The 22909-nt window shown below is 46.2% G+C and overlaps 1 protein-coding gene across 3 annotated transcripts in view; it reads left to right on the forward strand.

The window, feature by feature from the left end:
- The window catches only part of URB1 (URB1 ribosome biogenesis homolog), a 91669-nt gene that overhangs the window by 17572 nt on the left and 51188 nt on the right, over positions 1-22909 (forward strand). For all 3 annotated transcript variants that reach the window (XM_049857779.1, XM_049857780.1, XM_049857781.1), the window contains exons 6-14: positions 1598-1683; positions 3917-4042; positions 5588-5721; positions 9566-9761; positions 11376-11513; positions 14824-14997; positions 16397-16526; positions 17945-18061; positions 19589-19701. In XM_049857779.1, coding sequence (XP_049713736.1) covers positions 1598-1683; positions 3917-4042; positions 5588-5721; positions 9566-9761; positions 11376-11513; positions 14824-14997; positions 16397-16526; positions 17945-18061; positions 19589-19701 — 1214 coding nt within the window. The remainder of the gene's footprint in view (positions 1-1597; positions 1684-3916; positions 4043-5587; positions 5722-9565; positions 9762-11375; positions 11514-14823; positions 14998-16396; positions 16527-17944; positions 18062-19588; positions 19702-22909) is intronic.

A 22909-nucleotide genomic window follows, 5' to 3' on the forward strand; every position in this document is an offset into this window, starting at 1 on the left:
AAGGGTAAAAGGCATACACCTGGGCCAACTGTGGCGTAAGGCAGGTGTATAATGTGTGTCGCACTTCAGGTGTGTGATAGGAGTAAAAGGCACACACTTGGGCTGTGCGTGTCATACAGCAGGTGTGTGATAGGAGTAAAAGGCACACACCTAGGCCTCGCGAGTCCTACGGCAGGTGTGTAGTACGAGTAAAAGGCACATACCTGGTCTGTGCAAGTCCTACTTCAGGTGTATAATAGGAGTAAAAGGCACATTCCTAGGCTGTGTGTGTCGTGCAGCAGGTATATAGTGGAGCAAAAGGCACACACCTGGGCCACACTTGCTGGGCAGCAGGTGTTCAGGAAGAGCCAGTGTCACCAGATCATGCCGGGTCTCAAGTGGGGGGGTAGGTCCGTGTCCTGACCGGAGCTCGGGAGCTGCTGAGGGAGGAAGAGTGTGGGCCCTAGAACACCTAGGGGACCAGACAGCCCTGAACTTCCTCCAGAAGGTGACTGCCAGACCATTTAGGAGAAGGTGTGGGTTATGATCACCATGTAGGTGTCAGTGCTGGTCTGTGCAGGCCACTCTGTTGCTGCCATGGAAAAGCTCCGTGGAGAAGGGACATGCTCATTGCGGGTACAATGGGCAGATGTTTTTCCCGCTTGCTGCGGAGTCCTGTGTGGGATGCTGATGGGGTGAGGATCTACTTCAGGATAGTGTTTCTGGAAGATAGTTTGGCTGAAGGCATCAAAACTTTTAAAACGTTTGACCTAGGAGTTCCACCTCTAAGGAAATAAGTAAGAATTGTGAATAGAGATTTGGGAAGGCCATGGTTTCTCATATGAGCTAAAAATTAGAATTCCACCACTCATCAGTATTTGATGGACATCATTCTAAACATATCTTTAAGCAAGTATAGGAGTCCCCAGGTGGTGAAAATGGTTATGCGCTTGGCTGCTAACTGAAACGTTTGCTATTTGAGTCTACCCGGAGGCACCTCAGAAGAAAGGCCCAGCAATCTACTTCCAAAAAATCAGCCATGGAAAACCCTCTGGAGCACAGTTCTGCTCTGACAACGTGGGGTCATCATGATTCAGGATCGACTGCACAGAGTTTAGTTTTGGTTTTAAGCAAGTATATACAGAGAGAAATTTTAGAAAAGTGGAATTGTAACACTCTTTTAATCAATCAGTGTTAAATTAATTTTGCTTTGATACAGGAAAAAAACCAAATCCATTGCCACTGAGTTGATTCCAACTCACAGAGACCTATAGGACAGAGAACTGCCCCACAGTGTTTCCCAGGAGTGGCTGGTGGATTCGAACTGCTGACTTTCTGGTTAGCAGCCAAATGCTTAACCACTGCGCCACCAGGGCCACATAATATAAGAAAATGGGAGTAAAACAGAACTAAAGGGGCTATGGGACGTCTCAAAAAGTGTTGTAATTTTTTCAGCCATAGGTACTGTTGACTGCTATAAAAAAAATGTGAATTCGTATAATTAAAAAAGACTTTTAAAAGTATGCCATTGTTATGCTATTTCAAAAGTGACATTCTCTCAGTTGTCTTCATTTTCAGAACACTTTTGCATCTAATATTCTGAAACTTTGGCTTTCAGAGTTCATACCTTGCATCTTTAGCTCAGGTGTAAAGGAAGACAGGATTTCTACCGTCAGTCTCTTGTTATCCACTCTGAAAACAAAGGTACGTGTTTAGGAATCCTCATTTTCTGTTTTTATTTTTCTCCTTGAAAAACTCCTCGTCAGCGTTTTCCAGGACTCTGGAACTGTAATGTCTTAATGTTACACGTTCTTTCCATTCATCATGTTGGTCTGCAGCCTTCAGGTTCACCTGAAGACTGTTTCTGAAGCCAAAACTTGCCTGTGGTAGTGAGGAAATTCTGGGGCTAGAAGGTTAAGAATTGCTAGGACAGCCGTGTACGGGCAGGCAAGGCTGCCATGTTATACAGCAGGAGACAGGCTATTGGCCAGCATCTCCCAGAAAGCCAGTACGATAATTGCGAGGTGTAAATTACAAATAATACTTTTTTTCTTTTAATTTTTATTTTGCTTTAAGTGAAAGTTTACAAAGCAAGTCAGTCTCTCTTACAAAAATTTATATATACCTTGCTATACACTCCTAGTTGCTCTCCACCTAATGAGACAGCACACTCCTCCTCTCTACCCTCTATTTTTGTGTCCATTCGCCCAGCTTCTGCCTGCCTCTGCCTTCTCATCTCCCCTCCAGACAGGAGCTGGTCACATAGTCTCATGTGTCTGCTTGATCCAAGAAGCTCACTCCCCATCACTATCTTTTTCTGTCCAATAGTCCAGTCTAATCCTTGTCTGAAGAGTTGGCTTTGGGAATGGTTCCTGTCTTGGGCTAACAGAAGGTCTGGGGACCATGACCTCCAGGGTCCTTCTAGTCTCAGTTAGACCATTAAGTCTGGTCTTTTTATGAGAATTTGAGGTCTGCATCCCACTGCTCTCCTGCTCCCTTGGGTTCTCTGCTGTGTTCCCAGTCAGGGCAGTCATGGGTTGTAGCTGGGCGCCATCTAGTAGTTCTGGCCTCAGGCTGATGTCTTCTCTGGTTTATGTGGCCCTTTCCGTCTCCTGGGCTCGTAATGACCTTGTCTTTGGTGTTCTTCATTCTCCTTTGCCCCAGGTGGGTTGAGACCAATTGATGCTAATAATACTTCTTTTATACAATCTAGCAAAATGTTTTGTGTCGTGTTGCCTATTCTGCCTTTTCTGAGCATTTTATAGAGATTTGAAAACTTGCTGAAAGGATCCCTGTCCTTAGTACAAAAACACTTTAAACGTCAATTAGAAAAACTCTGTGGCCTCCCATAATGAAATCCAAAAGGCTGTCAAATAGCAGTGCACGTAAAAATGTGTAATAGACATGAAAATGTTTGACTTCAGTAGTATTAAGACAGTGGTTCTCACCCGGGGCCAATTTTGCCTCCCGTGGGACATTTGACAACATCTGGAGACCTTTATGGTTATATCAGCTGGGAGGTGCAGCTGCATCTAGTGGGTGGAGACCAGGGTTGCTGCTCAGCACCCTACAGTGCGTAGGGCAGTCTCCCATGACAGAAAATTACCTGGCCCAAAAGGTCGGTACTGTCGAGAAACCCTGGATTAAAGTGATGTAAATAAAAAAAAAAAATTTTTTTTTATTTGATGTAAATAGTGAGCTACAAATTAGCATCGCCTTTTTAAAATGATGCTATTTGATGCTAAATGATGCTTTCAAGTGGGTACTTTCTTAGAGAAGTATTACAGCCCCTCTGGAAGAAGACAGCAGTTCTAGAAGTATGTGTTAAATGTCTGAAATGTTCACAGACCCTTTTTGTGTGCTTGTTCCTCCCTCCTGTGGGGAGCGTGCGTCGGAATCACTAGGAATGTTTTAGAAATATACACACCAGGGCCATATCCCCCAAGGTTCTGGGAGAGTGGGTTTGGGTGCCTCAATGCTCCTCCCAGGAACCCATGCCAAGTCCTTCGAGGTGCATGTTTAAGACTCCAGAGCAAGGATGCTGGTGATAAAATCTAACTATAAGCACCAGGAAAGTAGTTAAATAATTATGGTTTCACTCAGGACAGAATGACATTCGATCCTCAAACGATGCTCTAAAGGAATTTTTAATAATGTAGAAACAGTTCACAATGTTTAAGTAAAACCAGGCACAAAACCACATATAAATATAAAATTTCATAATAAGTAAAAACAAGCACAAAACCACATATAAATATCCTAGAGTGGTAACCGTGGGTGTACTAGGACGGTGGGAAGATTGCTGAGTGTCGCTTCTCTTGGTTGTTTTATTTTATTTGCCAGATTTTCTGACATTTGCAGACATTACTTTTATAAGTGAGGAAAAACAGTAAACTTTACTTAAAAGGTAATTGGAGTCCTTGAACTTTGTTTTCAGGTAGTTCACAATAAAAATATCACAAAAACACAGAAGGTGCGCTTCTTCACCGGGCAGTTACTGAACCAGATAGCGTCGCTGTACGCCTGGAGGGGGATCACGGACGTGGACACGGACGACGTCAAGGTGCGTTCCTGTCTTCAGACGGCCTCAACATGGATGTGGCCGCCCAGCCGGAGAACGAAGAATCTAACCCTATACCTGCCTTAAAAACCCAGCCATTTCATCTCTTTCTTTTGGCTTGTGGTCGTGTTAATTCTTACTAGATGCAATAAGATTTTTTTAATTTGGTTTTTTTCATGATTTTAACTTTTTTTTTTTCCACCTAATGAAAAAGATTATTCCCTTGGGCTGAGTGGCATCTGAACTTTCCCTGCAGTGCTTGCTCAGTGGATTTATAGAGTTAATACAAGTTCTCTCTTCCTCTTCTTTTACGCCTTCTCTTCCTTCCTTCCGTAAAGGTTTTTTGTTGTTGTTGTTAGGCTCCGTTGAGTCAGTTTTGACTCATAGCGACCCGTGTACAAAAAACTCCCCAGTCTTTGCCATCCTCACAATTGTTATGCTTGAGCCCATTGTTGCAGCCACTGTGTCCATCCATCTCATCTTCCTCTTTTTCACTGACCCTTTACCAAGCATGATGTCCTTCTCCAGGGACTGATCCCTCCTGATAACACGTCCAAAGTATGTGAGGCGTAGTCTTGCCATCCTGGCTTCTGAGGAGCATTCTGGTTGTGCTTCTTCCAAGACGGACTTGTTTGTTCTTCTGGCAGTCCATGGTGTATTCAGTATTCTTCCCCAACACCATAACTCAAAGGTGTCAATTCTTCTCTACTCACAGTCAGGTAACCCCTAGGTAGCTCAGTTCTCTGAAACATGAGTAAGAATTGACTGGAGGGCCACGGGTTGTTTTTTTTCTTCTTCTTCTGGTCTTTCATAAACACTTCTGGAGTCTCACGGATTGTTGCTTTTACTTTAGAATCCTGTCTGCATAGGAGATCTTATGTTTCCTTACCTGCTGACATGTAGGGTTTATTTTGCAACAGTTACTGCAGTGCTGAGTTACAGCCGTTACTTTCCCATGTTGAACTAAGGCCAATGTGCATTTGAATTCCCCTCACTGTATTTTCCTCAAGCGCTTCTGAACGTGGACTTGGCCGGGTGGTGAAGGCTCCGACTTCCTGTTACCTGTGCAGTCCTTTACCTCGCATGGGCTCATTACTTCACCCCTTTTATCTTTGAGACTTGCCCGTGTCCTCTTGTTTTGAACATGTTTTGGGATGCTCTGTTACCAGGAAGCCTCAGGGGCGTAATAAAAGTTCTCCCAAAGGTGCAGTTTTATTGAAAAGAGCAAGAGAAATTAAGTCATTCTTAAGCTTGTTTTAAAACACAGGTGTAAACTTGCTTCTCTTAAGAGTCTTGTATCTTAATCAGTGTTTTTGGTGTTGTTTGTGTTTTGGAATGACACCAAGTGTTAATTTGAAATGTTTTCTTAGTTGTCATTAAAAATCAAAAGCCTAAACCCATTGCCACTGAGTCTATTCCAATTCATAGCGACCCTATAGGACAGAGCAGAACTGCCTGTTGTTGTTAGGTGTGTGATACTGTCCAGTTTTTTACCTTGTAGTTGTTACTGAGGTTTATGAGTTTGAGATTTTCATTGAATTTTTGCAGCCCTCCCAGGCATCTGCTGAAGAAGCTGGGAAGACCGTGGTGAGGGAGATGGTTCATGATTTCCTGACGGATCTTTGCTGTTCACTCAAGCATGGAATTAATTTTTATGACCCCTCTTTTGGTACCTTCGGAAGGTAAATTATAACATGCTGTATACCCCGGGGTGTGTGTTCTCAGAACGTTCTAGTGGAATTCCTGTTGAAGAATGGAATTGCAGTAGGTTAGGACTAGAATTTTAGATATCATCCAACTCATTTGAGGGGTGGGAAATTGCAGACCCCTAGAACTTGTAATGACTGGGTACCCTCAGGGTCCAGGGTCTCAGGGCAGCAATTAGACACATAGATGAGATATCTCACCCACAGAGGCACTGCCTGTGTGCCTACTCACAGACAGGAGTGCCACCTGGATCTGAGAGGAAGTCTGTCATACCAGCTTTCCATGAGAGGAGAGGATCTGAGCTGACCTCCTCACAGTCCCGAGGTGGGTACTACCTAACCTCCATCCTGCTAATGAGGAAAAGGGCACGGAGATGTATAGTAATGTACTCTCGTGAGTGGCAGCACCCAGGTTGGAACCCAGGAAATTGGCTTCCAAGGCCCATATTCTAGAACTCTAATAGTCTCCCCTACTTCATACAACGATTTCACCCAAACTAAAACCAAACCCACTGTGGAGTCAATTCCCAGTCATAGCAACCTTACAGGACAGAGTAGAACTGCCCCGTAGGGTTTCCCAGGAGTGGCTGGTGGATTCAAGCTGCCAGCTTTTCAGTTAACAGCCAAGCCCTTAACCACTGCGCCACCAGGGGCTTCCTGCCAACAAGTTAGAATTTTAAAATCTTGCTTTTATATTTTATTTCATATTTCACAATTATAATAGCATTTCTTCAGTAAGGAAACATGTAAAGCACAGTTTGGCTTATATCCTTTTAGACTTGGTAGTCTTATAACTCTAATACATGTCTATGTTAGTTTTTTTTATAACCAAAATGTTGGCTCTATTGTTCACCAACCTTGTTTTTCCCCATTTGACAGTGGAGATAATGGGCATGTTTCTGGCTGTTATGATTGGCTCTCTCTTGTTTGTTACCTCCTCGGCTGCATAGTGTTTCACTGTGAGGCTACAGATGGTTAGGTTTTACTTCTGGTTTCAACCAGTTAAGAGATGACTTCTTCAGAACGGGCTAACAGGGAATTTGTGACCTTGGACTTATTTCAATTCTGAAATTATTATGGCTTAACCTGCCACATCATTTTCTTTTTTACTTTGTTTTGGTGATAGTGTAGCTTTTCTCTCATCAGTAAGAATGAGCTCGTCTTTCTGGTAAAATGTAACAGCAGACTTTTGTAGTCTATTGTAATACAACACCGTGTTTAAAGCACGTACATTCCCCCCCGCCTTTTCTTTTTAGTATTTCTCTGCATACATAGACCATTAAATAGGTGATAGTTTAATGAGCGTATTGAATCAGCGTGGGAGTGTGGGTCTCTCTGGAATAAGCTGTGGTTTATATAAATTTTGGAAGCCATGGACAAAAGACAAATGTTTGTGCTTAGAGAAGCAAAAGGAATTTAGTTTGCAGGGAAGTTAATGGAAAGAAGATGAAGACGCATGGTCTTCAGAGATGCTCCTTTGTTTCATTCAGGCCTCCACTCAGGAGACTTGCCTGGCAGCTCTTTGCAGAATGGCCTCTCCATTGTCACTCTTTTTGCCTGGCTAAGGCTTCTCGCTGTGACTTATCACGACCTTGTGTATTTATTTATTCATTCATCTGATCATTCCCTCCACCCCCAGAATCAGCGGGAACTGGTCTGTTTTGTTTGCTGGTGTGGTCCCAGTGTCTAGGACCGTGCCTGGCACGCAGCAGGCGCTTGACAAAAGTGGGGCATTTGTAGTACAAAGCAGAGACTGGAAATGTGTCCTATAAAGGCCAGGTGGTAAATATTTTTGAGTTGGAATGTTGAAGGGTTCTATGGGCAAAATACTGAATGATGCAGGAAGCATCAAAAGAAGATGGAAGGAATACACTGAGTCACTATATCAAAAATAATTGGTCAGCGTTCAACCATTTCAGGAGGTAGCATATATCAGGAACTGACGGTACTGAAGGAAGAAGGCCAAGCTGCACTGAAGGCACTGGCGAAAAATACCCTCCAGGAATTGATGGAATACCAGTTGAGATGGGAACACTCACTTGTCTATGCCAAGAAATTTGGAAGACAGCTACTTGGCCAACTGACTGAAAGAGATCCATATTTGTGCCCATTGCAATCCATATTTCCACATTCTGAGCCAACAGAATGTGGAACTTATTGAACAATATCATTAATATCACATAAGTAAAATTTTGCTAAAGATCTTTCAAAAGTGACTGCAGCAGTACATCAACAGGGAACTACCGGAAATTCAAGGCAGCTTCAGAAGAGGACGTGGAACGAGGGACATCATTGCTGATTTCAGATGGATCTTGGCTGAAAGCAGAGAATATCAGAGATGTTTACCTATGTTTTATTGACTGTGCAAAAGCATTCAACCATGTGGATCTTAACAAATTATGGATAACATTGCGAAGAATGGGAATTCCGGAACACTTAATTATGCTCGTGCAGAACCTGTCCATAAACCAAGAGGCATTCTTTTGAGCAGAACAAGGGGATACTGTGTGGTTTCAAGTTAGGAAAGGTGTGTGTCAGGGTTGTATCCTTTCACCATACTTATTCAGTCTGTATACTGAGCAAATAACCCGGGAGGCTGGACTATGTGAAGAAGAACAGGGCATCAGGATTGGAGGAAGACTCATTAACAACTTGCATTATGCAGATGATACAAGCTTGCTTGCTGAAAGTGAAGAGGACTTGAAGCACTTACTGATAAAAATCAAAGACCACAGCCTTCAGTATGGATTACACCTCAACATGAAGAAAACAAAAATCCTCACAACTGGACCAATGAGCAACATCATGATAAACGGAGAGGATATTTGAAGTTGTCAAGGATTTCATTGTACTTGGATCTACAGTCAACAGCCATGGAAGCAGCAGTCAAGATATCAAATGACGTATTGCATTGGGCAAATCTGCTGCAAAAGACTTCTTTAAAGTGTTAAAAAGCAAAGATACCACTTTGAGGACTGAGGCGTGCCTTACCAAGCTATGTCATTTTCAGTCACCTCGTATGCATGCGAAAGCTGGGCTGTGAATAAGCAAGACTGAAGAAGAGTTGATGTCTTTTAATTATGGTGTTGGCAAAGAATGTTGAATATACCATGAACTACCAGAAGAATGAACAAATCTGTCTTGGAAGAAGTACAGCCAGAATGTTCTTTAGAAGCAAGGATGGTGAGACTTCATCTTACATACTTTGGACATGTTATCAGGAGGGATCAGTCCTTGGAGAAGGACATCATGCTTGGTAAAGTAGAGGGTCGGTGGAAAAGAGGAAGACCCTCAACGAGGTGGGTTGACACAGTGGCTACAACGATGGGCTCAACTGTAGCAATGATTGTGAGGGTGGTACAGGACTGGACAGTGTTTCGTTCTGTTGTACATGGGGTGGCTATGAGTTGGAACTGACTGGACAGCACCTACCGACAACAACAGTAAATATTTTGTAAGGCATCTAGCAGCAAGAACAGTAAATATTTTATAAGGCTTTGTGGTCCATTTGGCCTCTGTTGTGATTAAACCATGCCACTGTAGTGCAAAAGCAGCCATGGACATAAGTGGGCGGGGAAGTCCACCAGAACTCAGCTTTGCCCCATTGCCATGTTACCACTGTGTGTGGTGAGGGTGAGCCGGGGAGCTGCAGGTATTATCAGTATGAGCTCTTAGCGTGTCTTGAGAACTCCCTGCTGAACCCGCTCTCTTTTGGTACCTTTGGAAGGTAACGTGTAACCCTCTTGTGCACCCTAGGCTGTGGGTATTTGTGTTTATTTGTTGTCATTTGTGCTAATCGTCTTCTCTCCTTCTCTAACAGAGGCGGAAACCTGACCCTCCTACACTTCCTGTTGGGTCTGAAGACGGCCGCAGAGGACGAGCTGGTGGCAGAACTTGTGGTGAACATCCTTAAAGTATGCCCTGACCTGCTGAACAAGTATTTCAAGGAAGTGACGTTTTCCTTCCTCCCAAGGGTGAAGTCGGCTTGGTTAAATAACATTAAACTCCTGAACAAGGTAAAAAACCTGGATGTGAGATGGGGTAGGGGTGGAGCGTTAGGGCGGGGGAGAGAGGAGGTGGCATTTCGATCTGTTAGACTGTACAGCGTGACCACTGCTGGCAGCTCTCTGAGTGGCTGTTTTGGATAAATTTCATGCCCTTCGTCCCTAGGTATAGCATTCGGCTCACACTCAGCTGAATTTGGAGGTTTATGCCTTTTGAGTCTGTTGAGCCATTTTCATCATCTTCATCCAGGTTTTGCTGACAGTGAAGAATTGAGACTCAGCTCATTTAGGTCAGAATTAGTGAAACGTCTCAATTGTAGGATAGCTTTTAAAGACTGTTGCTGCCAGTGTTTAGCACAGCTTGAAATCTGCCGTGAAATGCTGGTCTGAACACGAGTCCTGAGTGGGTTTGTTTACGTGAATGCAGCTTTGTTTCCTTCTGATCACAGATGGAAACACCCCTCACCGACCAAGGAAATACATAAATTCTTCGGCAGTAATACTCGCTCAGAGCCCTGCTGGTGCAGTGGTTAAGAGCTCAGGCTGCCGACCAAAAGGTCAGCAGCTCAAATCCACCAGCTGCTCCTTGGTAACCCTGTGGGGCAGCTCTGCTCTGTTCTGTAGGGTAGCTAAGAGTTGGAATCCACTTGATGGCAATTGAATCCCCTTGATGGATTAATGTTTGGCCCAGTTAAGCTTTCTCTCCCCCCAGTTTATGGAAGCCTAGTGGTAAAATGGAGCTCTGGTCTCACAGTGGTTAAGCACTCAGCTGCTTTCCAAAGGTCAGCTTTTTGAATCTATCAGCTGCTCCATGGGAGAAAGATGTGGCAGTCTGCTTCCATAAAGATTTCAGCCTTGGAAACTTTACAGGGCAGTTCTGCTGTGTCCTGTAGGGTCGCTATGAGTTGGAATTGACTCACTGGCAACAGGTTTAGTAGTGAAGTACCTGGGGTTTTTTTCTTAAACCTCAATCTGGGGTTATCTGTAAAACGGGCTTCCTGTTTGTGTATTCTCTGAATTTTTCTTGAGGGGCTACTGTGTGCTGTCTCTGTGTATTTTGGGCTGAGAAGGATGCACTTCACATTCTGCTAAAGGTGGCCTGCAGCCCACTGGGAGCTGCAAGGCATATGGGGCCAAGTGCATGATCTTTGCAGGCTGGGGTTTCGAGTCCTCGCTTGGCTGTTTACTAGCTGGATGACCCTAGAGAGCTTATATAACCTTGTTGAAGTTTAGTTTTGTCAACTGTAAACATTTTGTTATTGATGTAAAATGTTCCTACCCTGAAGAGTTGTTATGAAGCTTTAAAAGGGTAATCTAATTTGTCAGGTACCTGTCAAGCACAGTACCTGATAGGTAATACTACCGTTAGTCACTTATTTGCCATCCTGGGTTTTAAAATGCTCCCCGGACTGCAGGCCGGGGTCTGCTGTGGTGGTCACTGGTCCCATAGTGGCCAGTCCATGACCCAGCTTGTCTTTAACAAGTGGATTTTGTGGCTGATCTTCTGGACCCTGTTGCTTGGGGCAGGGCCCGGACTTACATGACTGTGACTGTTTCCTTGGCTTCTTTGTTGGGTGCCTAAAATTCACCCCGACACCAAATAATTATCTTTTCTTCTTTCCGCAGATCTACGAGGCCCAACCGGAGATTTCCCGGGCGTTTCAGACCAGAGAGTTTATCCCCTTGCCTCGGCTCCTCCCGATGGTGATGGTGACCACCGTGCCCCTGGTCTGCAATAAGATCATGTTCACCCAGGCATTAAATGTAAGGTCATGTGCTTACCCCGCTTCTAGAACTTTCTCCCTCGAAACCTACGGGCTGTGCCCCGTGGTTCCGACAGTGTTGGCCTGAGTGTATTTGATTGTGTTTTGTCAGTGAGTCTCTGTGGCTTCTGGGACAGGTACTGTAGTTTAAATAGCTCTATAAGGAACCATGTCCACACACCTGAGCCTCAGGCTCCCAGGACAGGGACCTTAAATAGCTCCATAAGGAACCACGTCCAGTCACCTGGGTAAACACCTGGGAGCTGGAGGCACGTTCCTTCCAGAGAGGACTGACTTGGAGGTGTTGTTCCTGCCCAGCATGTTGCCTGGGCCACAGGTCCCTGCAAGGCTTGGGTCCTACCTGCCAGTCTCTGTTACCATGGACTTGGCTAGCTCCTGGCAATCACACATGTGTCAGAGTAGAACTGTGCTCTATAGGGTTTTCAGTGGCTGATTTTTCGGAAATGGAATCACCAGGCCTTTCTTCCGAGGTACCTCTGGGTGGACTGGAACCTCCAGCCTTTTGGTTGGCAGCTGAGTGTGTTAACCATGTGCACCACTCAGGGACTTAGGCCTGCCTAAGGGTGGGAGAATGAATCCAAGGAAAGTGAGTGGGTTCAATTACAGCCCAGTGCCATTTGTTTAGAATTTCTGGGTAGGGTGGGGCTGAAACCGGCCTAGCAAACCTGTTTTCCGTGGTTTAAGTGAAAGCGTTAAGGCTGTTTTCTGGGGAACATTTCCTCTGAGGACCAGCTGTCTTCAGGCATTTTTGAAGGATGCGCTCCTGGGAAAATTGCTGTTTGAGTTTCATGTAATTGCTAATATATTGTAAAAGTTCCTGAGACCCCTCAGAAGCCACATTCTCAGGGAACCATGAGCCCCAGTAAATGGCTGTGGGCTGTTGGCACACCTGAGTCGTGGGCCCTACCAGCCCCCTCCCCACAAACCCAGGCTGCCTTAAGACCTGTCTAAGGGAGGCTAGGTACTCAGAGTGGTTCAGGACCTAGGCTGCTTCGGGGCAGGTGGAGCCTCCGTCCTCATGTTTCCTAACCTTGCCGGCCTTCCCAGGCAGACTGGGTAGTTGTGTGAATGTCAGCATGGTGGGACCTGACCAGGGCCTGCTGAGGGTGGGTTGTCCAGGCAGGAGCTGGCCCCTGTGGTGATGGGTGGCAGTTATTGGAAAGGGGTGTAGCCCATTGCCATTGAGTTGCTTCCGACTCACAGTGACCCTCCAGGACAGAATAGAATTGCCCTAAGTGTTCCAAGGAATGGCTGGTGGTGGATTCGAACTGCCGACAGACTTTTGGTTAGCAGCCAGTCTTTTTCTCCTTCTGGTGAGTGTGTAGGTCCAGGGTGTTATAACGAGAAAGCCATATCTGTGGTTTCTTTTCACATGTATCCTTTCCAAGAGCTATGACGGGGTTTTAGTATGTAAGACCCGGTGATTGAAGTGTATCTCGGGGGTGGGACTGTGAGTGGTTATTTATCTTTTTTTTTTTTTTTTTTAATAGTTTCCTTTTATTCAGTATAGTATTGTCTGAAAATTTTTCTAGTAGCATACATTTTTGAAAGAGTTATCTATGTTTACTTTAGAAATGGGAAATAAGTTGCATAGAGGCAGGGTCTCAGGCTGCTGGTTGAGCTTTTGGCCCCAAGCCTTTTGGGTGTACGTGTGAACACTTGTTTGGGGACCTGCCTTTTAAGTAATTACGAGGTCGGAGTAGTTACAGCTCTAGAATAATTAATGTGGTGTACTGTATGCATGAAGCCAAACCGCAGCTGGTTGGAATGCTGGGGGAGTGGTGTGTTGTGGTTGTTACACTAAATGTAACCAGAAAAGCTTTCTGTTCCCACCTCATAGTAAAATTAAATGCCCTGGCTAGCGCTCCTCAAACTTCAGTGAGAATGACTGGAAACTGTCAGAATGAGTGTTCTATTTTGGGAGGTGGAGGTGGGGCCTGGAGTCTGCATTTCTCACAGGCTCCTAGAACCCCACAGAGAGGCCCGAGGGCCTCAATTCTTCTCCTTTGGTCATGGCACAGGTTTCCCGGACCAGATGGTCCTCCTTTTGTCATAGCATGGGTTCCTTGGACCACACGGTCCTCCTTTGGTCATAGCACAGACTTCTCAGACCACGTGGTCCTCCTTTGGTCAGGACACAGGCTTCTTGGACCATGTGGTCCTCCTTTGGTCATAGCGCAGGTTCCTCAGGCCATATGGTCCTCCTTTGGTCATGGCACAGGTTCCTTGGACCACAAGGTCCTCTTTTGGTCATAGCACAGGTTCCTTGGACCACATGGTCTTTCTTGGTCATGGCACAGGTTCCTCGGACTACACAGTCCTCCTTTGGTCATAGCACAGGTTCCTCCGACCACATGGTCTTCCTTTGGTCATGGCACGGGTTCCTCAGACCACAAGGTCCTCCTTTCGTCATAGCACAGGCTCCTCAGACCACTCGGTCCTCCTTTGGTCATGACACAGGCTTCTCAGACCACAAGGTCCTCCTCTGATCATGACATAGGCTCCTCAGACCACATGGTCCTCCTTTGGTCATGACACAGGCTTCTCGGATCACACAGTCCTCCTCTGGTCATGGCACAGGCTTCTCAGATCATGCAGTCCTCCTTTGGTCATGGCACAGGCTCCTTGGACCACACAGTCCTCCTTTGGTCATGGCACAGGCTCCTCAGACCACAAGGTCCTTCTCTGGTCGTAGCACAGGCTCCACAGACTTACGCGGTCTCTCTTTAGTGAGTGAGGACTCTGGAGACCCTCCAGGTTGTTCTGAATGTAAGTAGGGAACCCTGGGTGTTGACAGCCTGGGATTATTTGGGGCTGAGTGTCAGCTGAACCTGAGGTGATTTTTTACACTAAAGCACCTGCTGCATTTTCTGGTCATCTCACCACCTGAAAGTATAGTGCTTTGGATAGTGGCTGGTTAGGTTCTGAGTCAGAATCAACTGGACGGCAGTGCGTTTTTTCAGGTTAGGCTCTCGTGAGGCCTTGTGTTGTTGGTGCAGATAAGCCATCCCAGCTGAGTGGCTATCAGAGAAGCTTACTCAACACAGGCAGGCGACAAAAACACACCGGGCTCCAGTAGCCACTTGCCCAACAACAGCCAAGGTTAGACTTCGAGGATGTCAAAGGACAGGCCCTCAGGTGGCCTCTTCTCCCTTGAGGGTGGAGACCAGCCGGCTCATGTGGCTTCCCTAGGAGTGACCTGAGAAGGGACTGAACCAGCTGCGCCCAGGGCTTTGTCTACCAGCGTTCCCTGAAGACATTGTGGATTTAACTCTTTTTTTTTTTTCCAGTTGGACAGCAAATCGGTGAAACACACAGCTTTATCCCTTATTTCCGTCATTTTGAAGAGAGCATTAAAGAATATCGACCACTGCCTGAATAAAGAGGTGTGGCAAGACTCAGGGGTGTACACACCTGAGATGATGGAGGAATTTGTGCGGCTCTTCAGAGAGGCCCTGAGCAAGGTAGACGCAGAGACCCGGAAACCTGCCTTTCCAGAGATGTTTTCTGGGCTTTCCTTCAGGTCTCACGAATGAGCACACCTGGTTGGGAGCGCAGAGGTCGGTGCCCAGAGCCACAGGATCAGACAGGTTGATGTGTATCATTGCATGGGTGGTAAAGATCAGCTAACAAAATGTACCGCTACGGTTACAGGCAGTGATGTCGCACTTAAAACAGGACCGGAGAGTCCTCTGGCAAAGTAAAAATGTAGAAGATACACTTGTTTTCTCATAGAGACAGAGTGGGGGGCTCTGGTGCTCCTGGGACCTCCTGTGTCACCAGGTGGTCTTGGCGTGTCCCTGCCCCTAGCCCCCACGCCTGCACCCCCACTGCCCATACACATATGCTTTACCTGGGCAAGAAAGAAGAGGGCCGTCTTCTGCAGACCGGCCAGCTGCTCTGGAAGTTTTCCTTCAGTGCGTTATGTTGTCTTCTTGTGCCGTCCAGTTTGTAGCGACCCTGTAGGACAGAGTAGAACGACCTATAGGGTTTCCGAGGCTTTTATCTTTACGGAAGGAGACTGCCTCATCTTTCTCCCATGAAGCAGTTGGTGGGTTCAAACTTTCGACCTTTTGGTTGGCAACTGGGGCGTTTAACCACTGCGCCATCAGGGCTCCTTAGCGGGCCATAGGGAAATGCTTCTTTGTTCCCAGTATCTTTGCTCAGGTGAACAAGTCTTAAGGGGTTTGTTTTAAATTTTAGCAGTTGTTTTTCACCAAATCCTTGTTGTGTACAGTTATAGAAACTACACTGCTAAACAGCCTACAAAGGATGTGGGCTTTTTCTCCCCCCACCCTCCCATCTTTCTTAAACACACACACACACACGCACACACAGTCTCTCTCTCCTCACGCACACAATCACATACACACGCTCACAGAGGCAGAAACTTTCTTATACACACATACTGTCTCCTCACACACACACATACACACACAGATAGACAAACTTTCTCTACATACACAGAATTTCTCACAGGCTCTCAGTTACACACTCACACACAGACTTTCACAAACTTTTTACAGTCACCCATACAGACTTTCTCACAGACTTTTACACACACTCATATGACACACACACTCAAACACTCACACACACAGACTTTATACACACACACTCATACAGACTTTGTCACACACACGCAGACTTTTTACACACACAAACTCATACAGACTTTCTCACACACACGCTGTCACTCAACACGCAGACTTCTTCACACACAAGCTTTTTCTCTCACCCACAAATACTCATGCCTGTGCCTCCACACTCTAATTTCTGCTTCTTGTCAGCATGTGTTGAGTTCGTTTGTGTCTCTGCATTGTTTAATGTGACTAATTTTTTTTTCTTTGTTTTCCCTTTTAGATTTTACCAGACCTGAACACTGTTGTGTGGGTCTGGCAGTCGCTTAGGAAACAAGAGACCAAGCAGGATGATGAGAAAGGAAAGAAGAGGGATGACATGACTCCAGCTGCCAGCGTGGTTCCCCAGAGCGGTGAGGGCCTTGTGGGGCAGCAGCCGTGTGCCAGAGAGATAGGGCTGATGCAGGCAACCCTGTACAGCTCCTGTCTACAGGGTCTTTACAGCAGTGCTGGTTTTGAGGCCTCTCTGGCTGTGAAGGCATCCTGTGCCCTTTTTTGCCTGGACACTGTTTTCATTATCTAGTGCTGCTGTAACAGAAATACCACAAGTGGATGGTTTTAACAAACAAATTTGTTCTTTCACAGTTTAGGAGGCTAGAAGTCCAAAATCAGGGCGCCAGCTCTAGGGGAAGGCCTTCTGTCTCTGTCAGCTCTGGGGGAAGGTACTTGTCTCCTTTCAACATCTTGGGCCCAGAATTCCTTGAGGTCTCCGTGTATCTTGGCATCAGTCTTCCTCTGGATCTGGGAGGTTCTCAGCACAGTTTCCCTGGGTCCGATGGATGTGCTTCACTCCCGGCTTTTCTTTCTTGGTGGTAGTGAAGTCCCTCTCTTTTTGCTCACTTCTCTCTGCTTTAACTTCTTGTAAGATTAAAGGTGATGTAGGCCACATCCCAGGGAGACTGCCCTTATATCTGATCAGGGCAGTAACCTGAGTAAGGGTTTTGCATCCCATGCTAATTCTTGTTGAGTTGACCTAGTCCTGCCATGTTAACATAAGAGACAGCTCACTCCCAAATGGGACCATAACCACAGACGTAGAGGCTAGGATTTACAACACATCCCAAAATGGAGGCTAATCACAGCAGATCGCAAAATGGAGGACAGCCACACAGTACTGGGAATCGTGGCCTGGCCAAGTTGGTACTTATTTTCGGGGGACACGGTTCAGCCCATGACAGGGACATTCTCCCCTTGGGAGAAGGATTAGCATGGAATCAGCAGATTGAATTCTTGTTTGTATTAGAAACGTGCCCATGCAGTGTGTCTCTCTGGGTTCTGGAATGATGTACGTCATGTGCCCTGGCCTTAATTCACAGCCTTTCAGCCTGCAGGCAGAGGTGGGCTACACAGTCCCCCTCATATAAAATGCAGTGACAGCAAATACTGACTTGGGCCTTGTCACCAGACAGGCTGTGGGCTTCATGCCTCATGTACCTCATATCACCCAACCTTACGACGGTCCTGTGAAGGTAGGCACTGCTGCTGTCCCACCATACAGGTGAGGATGCTAGGCACAGAGAGACGGGGCCCCTGGCTAGGTCACAGCGTGAGATGGGGATTGAAGCCCAGGCAGTTGGGACGTACCTCTTCTTTTTACTACATTGACCCCTCAGTGCACTGGGGACCTGTATGCAGGCTGTCACTGATCCAGCCAGGATCACGATTTGGAAGCTCCTCCCATTTCAGCATGCACCTGACTGATGTGGTTTCACGTATGGCTGACCAAGGAACTAGTGTCTTTCCTGACTGCATCTGTTTTGTTTTGGTCCAGATGATGCTGAAACCCTCCTTTTGAAAGCCGTTCTGCTCCAGGTCATCTGCCTGTACCAGAAGGTGGTCCCTCATGTGGTCATGCAATACAACTTTGACTTCAGCAAGCTCCTGAAAGGTACGTCTCGGGTTGCAGACCTCTGTCTTGTCTGCCGGTGAGGTTGAAGGAAGCGCTGACAGAGTGGACCAGAGTCTGGGGCTGAGGACCAGGAATCCCAGTGGTTAGCTTTGTGGGCACATGTGATCCACCAGCCTGGTTATTGTTATGTAAACCAGCATTTTAAAAATGGGAGTTCCTGGGTGGCAGAAACGGTTAACTGCTAATTCAAAGGTTGGTTCAAACCCACCCAGAGGCGCTTTGGAAGAAAGGCTTGGCTATCTGCTGAAAGGTCCCAGCCTAGAAAACCCCTTGGAGCACAGTTCTGCTCTGACACTCATGGGATTGCCATGAGCAGGGATCAACTTGACGGCAACTAACAACATTTTTCAAGTAGCCGGTTTTCCTCAAGTGATAGCAGAAGAGCGCTTAGCAGCAGCAAGGGCAAAGAAGGCGAAGCCAGCCGCCCGGCCTGAGTTACCTGCTGTGGACCATCCAAAAATCAGGTCATCCAGAGGAGCCAGGGTGTAGGGATGGAGCGGAAGCAAGGGGCCCTTAGGAGAAGTGTCCAGTTCACACAGAGGCGCTTTAACCTGCTTACTTCACATTTACCCCAGTGAGTTGGGTTCAAGCCACATCTTGTCAGGGTGACCTTGAGCATGTCTGGCCATGCTCTCTTGATGGCGAATCTTGTCTAATAAAGATGACTTTATGATTGGGCGTACAGAGGAACACTTGGCAAAAATGCTGTTCTTGGAACATGCACGCACGATTGAGATAGCCCTTTCCAAAAGCTGCGGTTAACTTTTTAATTGTCTGAAGGTGAAGCTTCTGTTGCTGTGAGATCATGTTTATTAGAACATGTTGTACAGAGTGGCTGGGTCTCCCCAAGCAGGAGAAATCTAGAGGCCACACAAGAGGGTGAGGGCTCAGCCTGAGGCCCGAGGGGCTGTGGTCTGCCCACACTGCTGCAGTCTGGGAGAAAGGCTCAGCAGGGATAGCACTAACGAGGGGCCATGTTTGGGGTGCTGCGTGGTATCGAGTGGGCGACTCCAGCTGTAGGGAGACGTCTGTGTGGGCTGCGGGTAGGGACATGCTTCATCAACAAGTGGAATTGGGGCTCTGTGTTAAAGGATTTGGGTAGACCTTGAGAGGACTCGTTGGGTGGCATAGACAGTTTAGTACTTTACTAACCAAAAGGTTGAACCTACCCAGAGGCATCTCGGAAGAAAGGCCTGGTGATCTGCTTCTGAAAGGTCACAGCCATTGGCAACCCTATGGGATAGGTCTACTTTGCACATGCGGGGTGGCTGTGACTCGGAATCGACTCAATGGCAACTAGCCTCGTTTGGTTTTGGGGAAGGAAGGTGCATCAGGTGAGGTATGCCTGGGCAGAGGAGTGGGCTTAGCCATGTGCAGCTGAGTTACAGGATGCCCCACATTTAGATTTTTGGTCGTGGAGTTCTTTACCTTGTCCTTTGGACCAGTGGCGGCCGTTGCTGGGGTGCCCACCTTCATGTAACTTTGCTTTCCTCTTTTCATCCCCAGGCGTCATCTTGGACCAGGGCTCTCGTGATGAGGTCCCTCCTGTCCTGCAGTACCACATTCTGAAGGTGGCCCTGGAGCTGCCCGCCAGCAAGTTCCTGTGGCTGAAGGCACAGGTAGGTGGGAAGTGACGCTGTTTAGTCTTCTGTCCTGGGCTAACCTGCTGGGCTTGTTGGCTTTTTGGCCTGGGAATTTCTAACTGTGTTAGACCCCTGACATTGTTGCGGGGACAGAGGAGGATGTTATGGCTCTTTTTTTAGAGAGACCTGTATGGAGTGGTGGCTGGGCCCTGAGTGGTAAATCTGTTTGCTCTTATAAACATAAGGTCTTAGCATGCCCTTGGAGTCCCTGGGTGGTGCAAACCGTTAATGCACTCAGCTGCTAACTGAAAAGCTGAAGGTTTGAGTCCACTCAGAGGTGCCTTGGAAGAAAGGCCTGGTGATCTACTTCTGCAAAATCAGCCCTTGAAAACTCTGTGGAGCGCAGTTCTGCTCTGGCACACACGGGGTCACCATGAGGCAGAGTGAACTGCACAGCAGCTGGCTAACTGGTTAGCATGTCCTTATTGAAAATGTATTGATGGGGATAGGAAGTGTCATGGGTTGAATCATGTCCCCCCCAAAATGTGTATAAATTTGGCTAAGCTATGATTCCCAGTATTGTGTGATTATTCACTGTTTTGCCATCTGATGTGGTTTTCCTATGTGTTATAAATCCTACCTTTATGATGTTAATGAGGCAGGATTAGAGACAGGACTAAATCTATAAGATTAGATTGTGTTTTAAGTCAGTCTCTTTTGGAATATAAAAGAGAGAAGCGAGCAGAGATACCGGGACCTCATAGCACCAAGAAAGCAGCACCAGGAACAGAGTGTTCTTTGGACCTGGGGTCCCTGTGCTGAGAAGCTCCTTGACCTGGGAAAGATTGATGACAAAGACCTTCCCCCAGAGCCAACAGAGAGAAAGCATTCCCCTGGAGATGGCACCCTGAATTTGGTCTTGTAGCCTCCTAAACTGTGCGAGAATAAATTTGTTTGTTAAAGCTATCCACTTGTGGTATTCCTGTTACAGCAGCACTTAGCTAACTCATACAGGAAATTTTGAGTTTTTTTACTTGACTATTTTAGATTTTTTTTTTTGTCATTTAGAAACCTTTTTGGAAATAAAATACATCCCTTCTCTGTCCTCACCCTGGGAGAACCTAAGTCAGAGATGAGAACAGATACCAAGTCAGGAGAAGATCAAGTCTGGGAAAACAGTACAGATTGCTAGATTTTTTTCTGCATTCTTAATGTCTTCTAGGACTTTTTGGAAAACGTGAAAGCTCAAGATGCCACAGATGTTTATCCGTGTGTTTAAACACAGGATGCTGCGGGGCCGGGGGGGAGTAACAAAGCAAAATTAAGTATTGTCTAGGTGTGTTTCTCAGTAGCTCAGATTAACTTTTTAATGGCTTGGGTCTTATATAGAACCATTAGCATGGGAGTGTATGTTAGCATTGGTGTTGGCAAAGAATATTGAATATACCATGGACTGCCAGAAGAATAAACAAATCTGTGTCGGAAGAAGTACAGCAAGAATGCTCCTTGGAAGTCAGGATGGCGAAACTTCATCTTCTGTACTTTAGACATGTTATCAGGAGGGACCAGTCTCTAGAGAAAGATACCATTCTTGGTAAGATAGAGGGTCAACAAAAAAGAGGAAGACCTTCAGCAAGATGGATTGACACAGTGGCTACAACACTGGACTCAAACGTAGCAACGATTGTGAGGATGGCACAGGACTGCGCAGTGTTTCATCTGTGAATTGGAACTAACTCGATGGCACCTAACAACAACATTTTTACGTATAATATTTCTAGAGGGATATAAGAATGCTGTGGCCTGGGGACTGCGTGTTTTGCCCGTAAGTCCTCTCTATGGTTCACCTGTATTGTAGTTGATGTTACTTATTGAGAGCTTACTGTGGCCAGGCTTTACACCACTTCACTTAACACCAGTTAAAGATGGCAGCTGGGGCACAGAGCAGATAGGAAGCTTCTGCAAGGCCCCAGCTATAAGCGGTGGGACCAGAACTGGACCCTCGCGCTCTGGTCTCCAAGCCCTGCTCTCAGCCTTTACACCTCACTGAGGTTACCGCCACTGACCACAGAGAGCTGACAAGCCCAGGGGCATTGATGGTTGGTTTTCACTCCAGCTGAACTGGGCAAAGGGATCTTGATAATTTGTTAGAAAGTGAACCAGTGAAAACAAGTGTTGATGAGGTTATGGAGAAACTGGAACCCTCATCCATTGCTGACGGGCACGTAAAATGGTGCAGCCACTTGTGGAAAACAGTTTGGCAGTTCCTGAAAAAGTTGATTATAAAATTCCATGTGACCCAGGAATCCCAATCCTAGAAGAAATGAAAGCAGGAACGCAAACAGAAACCTGTACGCCAGTGTTTATTGCGGCACTTTTCACCATGGCCAAAAGATGGAAACAACTGAAAAGTCCATCAACAGATGAATGGGTAAACAAAGCCCAGTACCTGCGTACAACGGACTACGCCTCAGCGATAAAGAGAAACGGAGTCCTGATGCGCGCCACAGCGTGGGCAACCTTGAAAACATACTGAGTGAAATAAGTCTGTTGCAAAAGGACAGATACCATATGATCTGATTTCTATGAAATAAGCAAATATTTAGAAGCCAGAAATTATTAATGCTTAATGGGGGAGGGAGGAGGAAAGGAGGAATTTTTGTTTGGAGGCGTTGAGTTTGTGTTAATGACGGAAGAATGTTATCGATGAGGATAGGGCAGTCCCCGGATAGTAAACGAGCTGTGTTGCTAAGTCTGTCTTTGAGTTGAGTTTGTACTTGAGTCAGAACAGTTAGTCATATATAACGTCAGCTAGTCAGATGTTTGTCTTGGTATGTAGTACATAGTGTACCATTCTGTGCATAGAAAAAAACACTTCCAGATACTCTAAAACATCTTTACTGTAACACATAATAATGTTGTGATGCACATGACGAAGTAATGCCCATTTACGATTATGAACCATTGTACGTACCTCGAATTTTTCATTTAATAGGCTTTACGGGGGCTGGTTCATAACTACAGGTTGTATGTAAATGGGACCTTCCTAACCCAGGACTGCCTGTATCAATAATGGTGCCACCACCTGAAAAATGTAATCAGCGTCACTGAGCTGTAAATGTAGAAGTCGTTGTCCTGGTGGGTGTTTTGGTGTGTATGTCTTCACCAGAATAAAAAAGAAAGAAGGAAGCGAAGCAGTAATCAGTTTCCAGGTGTTGTCAAGTCGACTCCTATTTGCGGCCAC

The sequence above is a fragment of the Elephas maximus genome, chromosome 18, assembly GCF_024166365.1.
Source record: "Elephas maximus indicus isolate mEleMax1 chromosome 18, mEleMax1 primary haplotype, whole genome shotgun sequence".
Lineage (NCBI taxonomy): Eukaryota > Metazoa > Chordata > Mammalia > Proboscidea > Elephantidae > Elephas > Elephas maximus.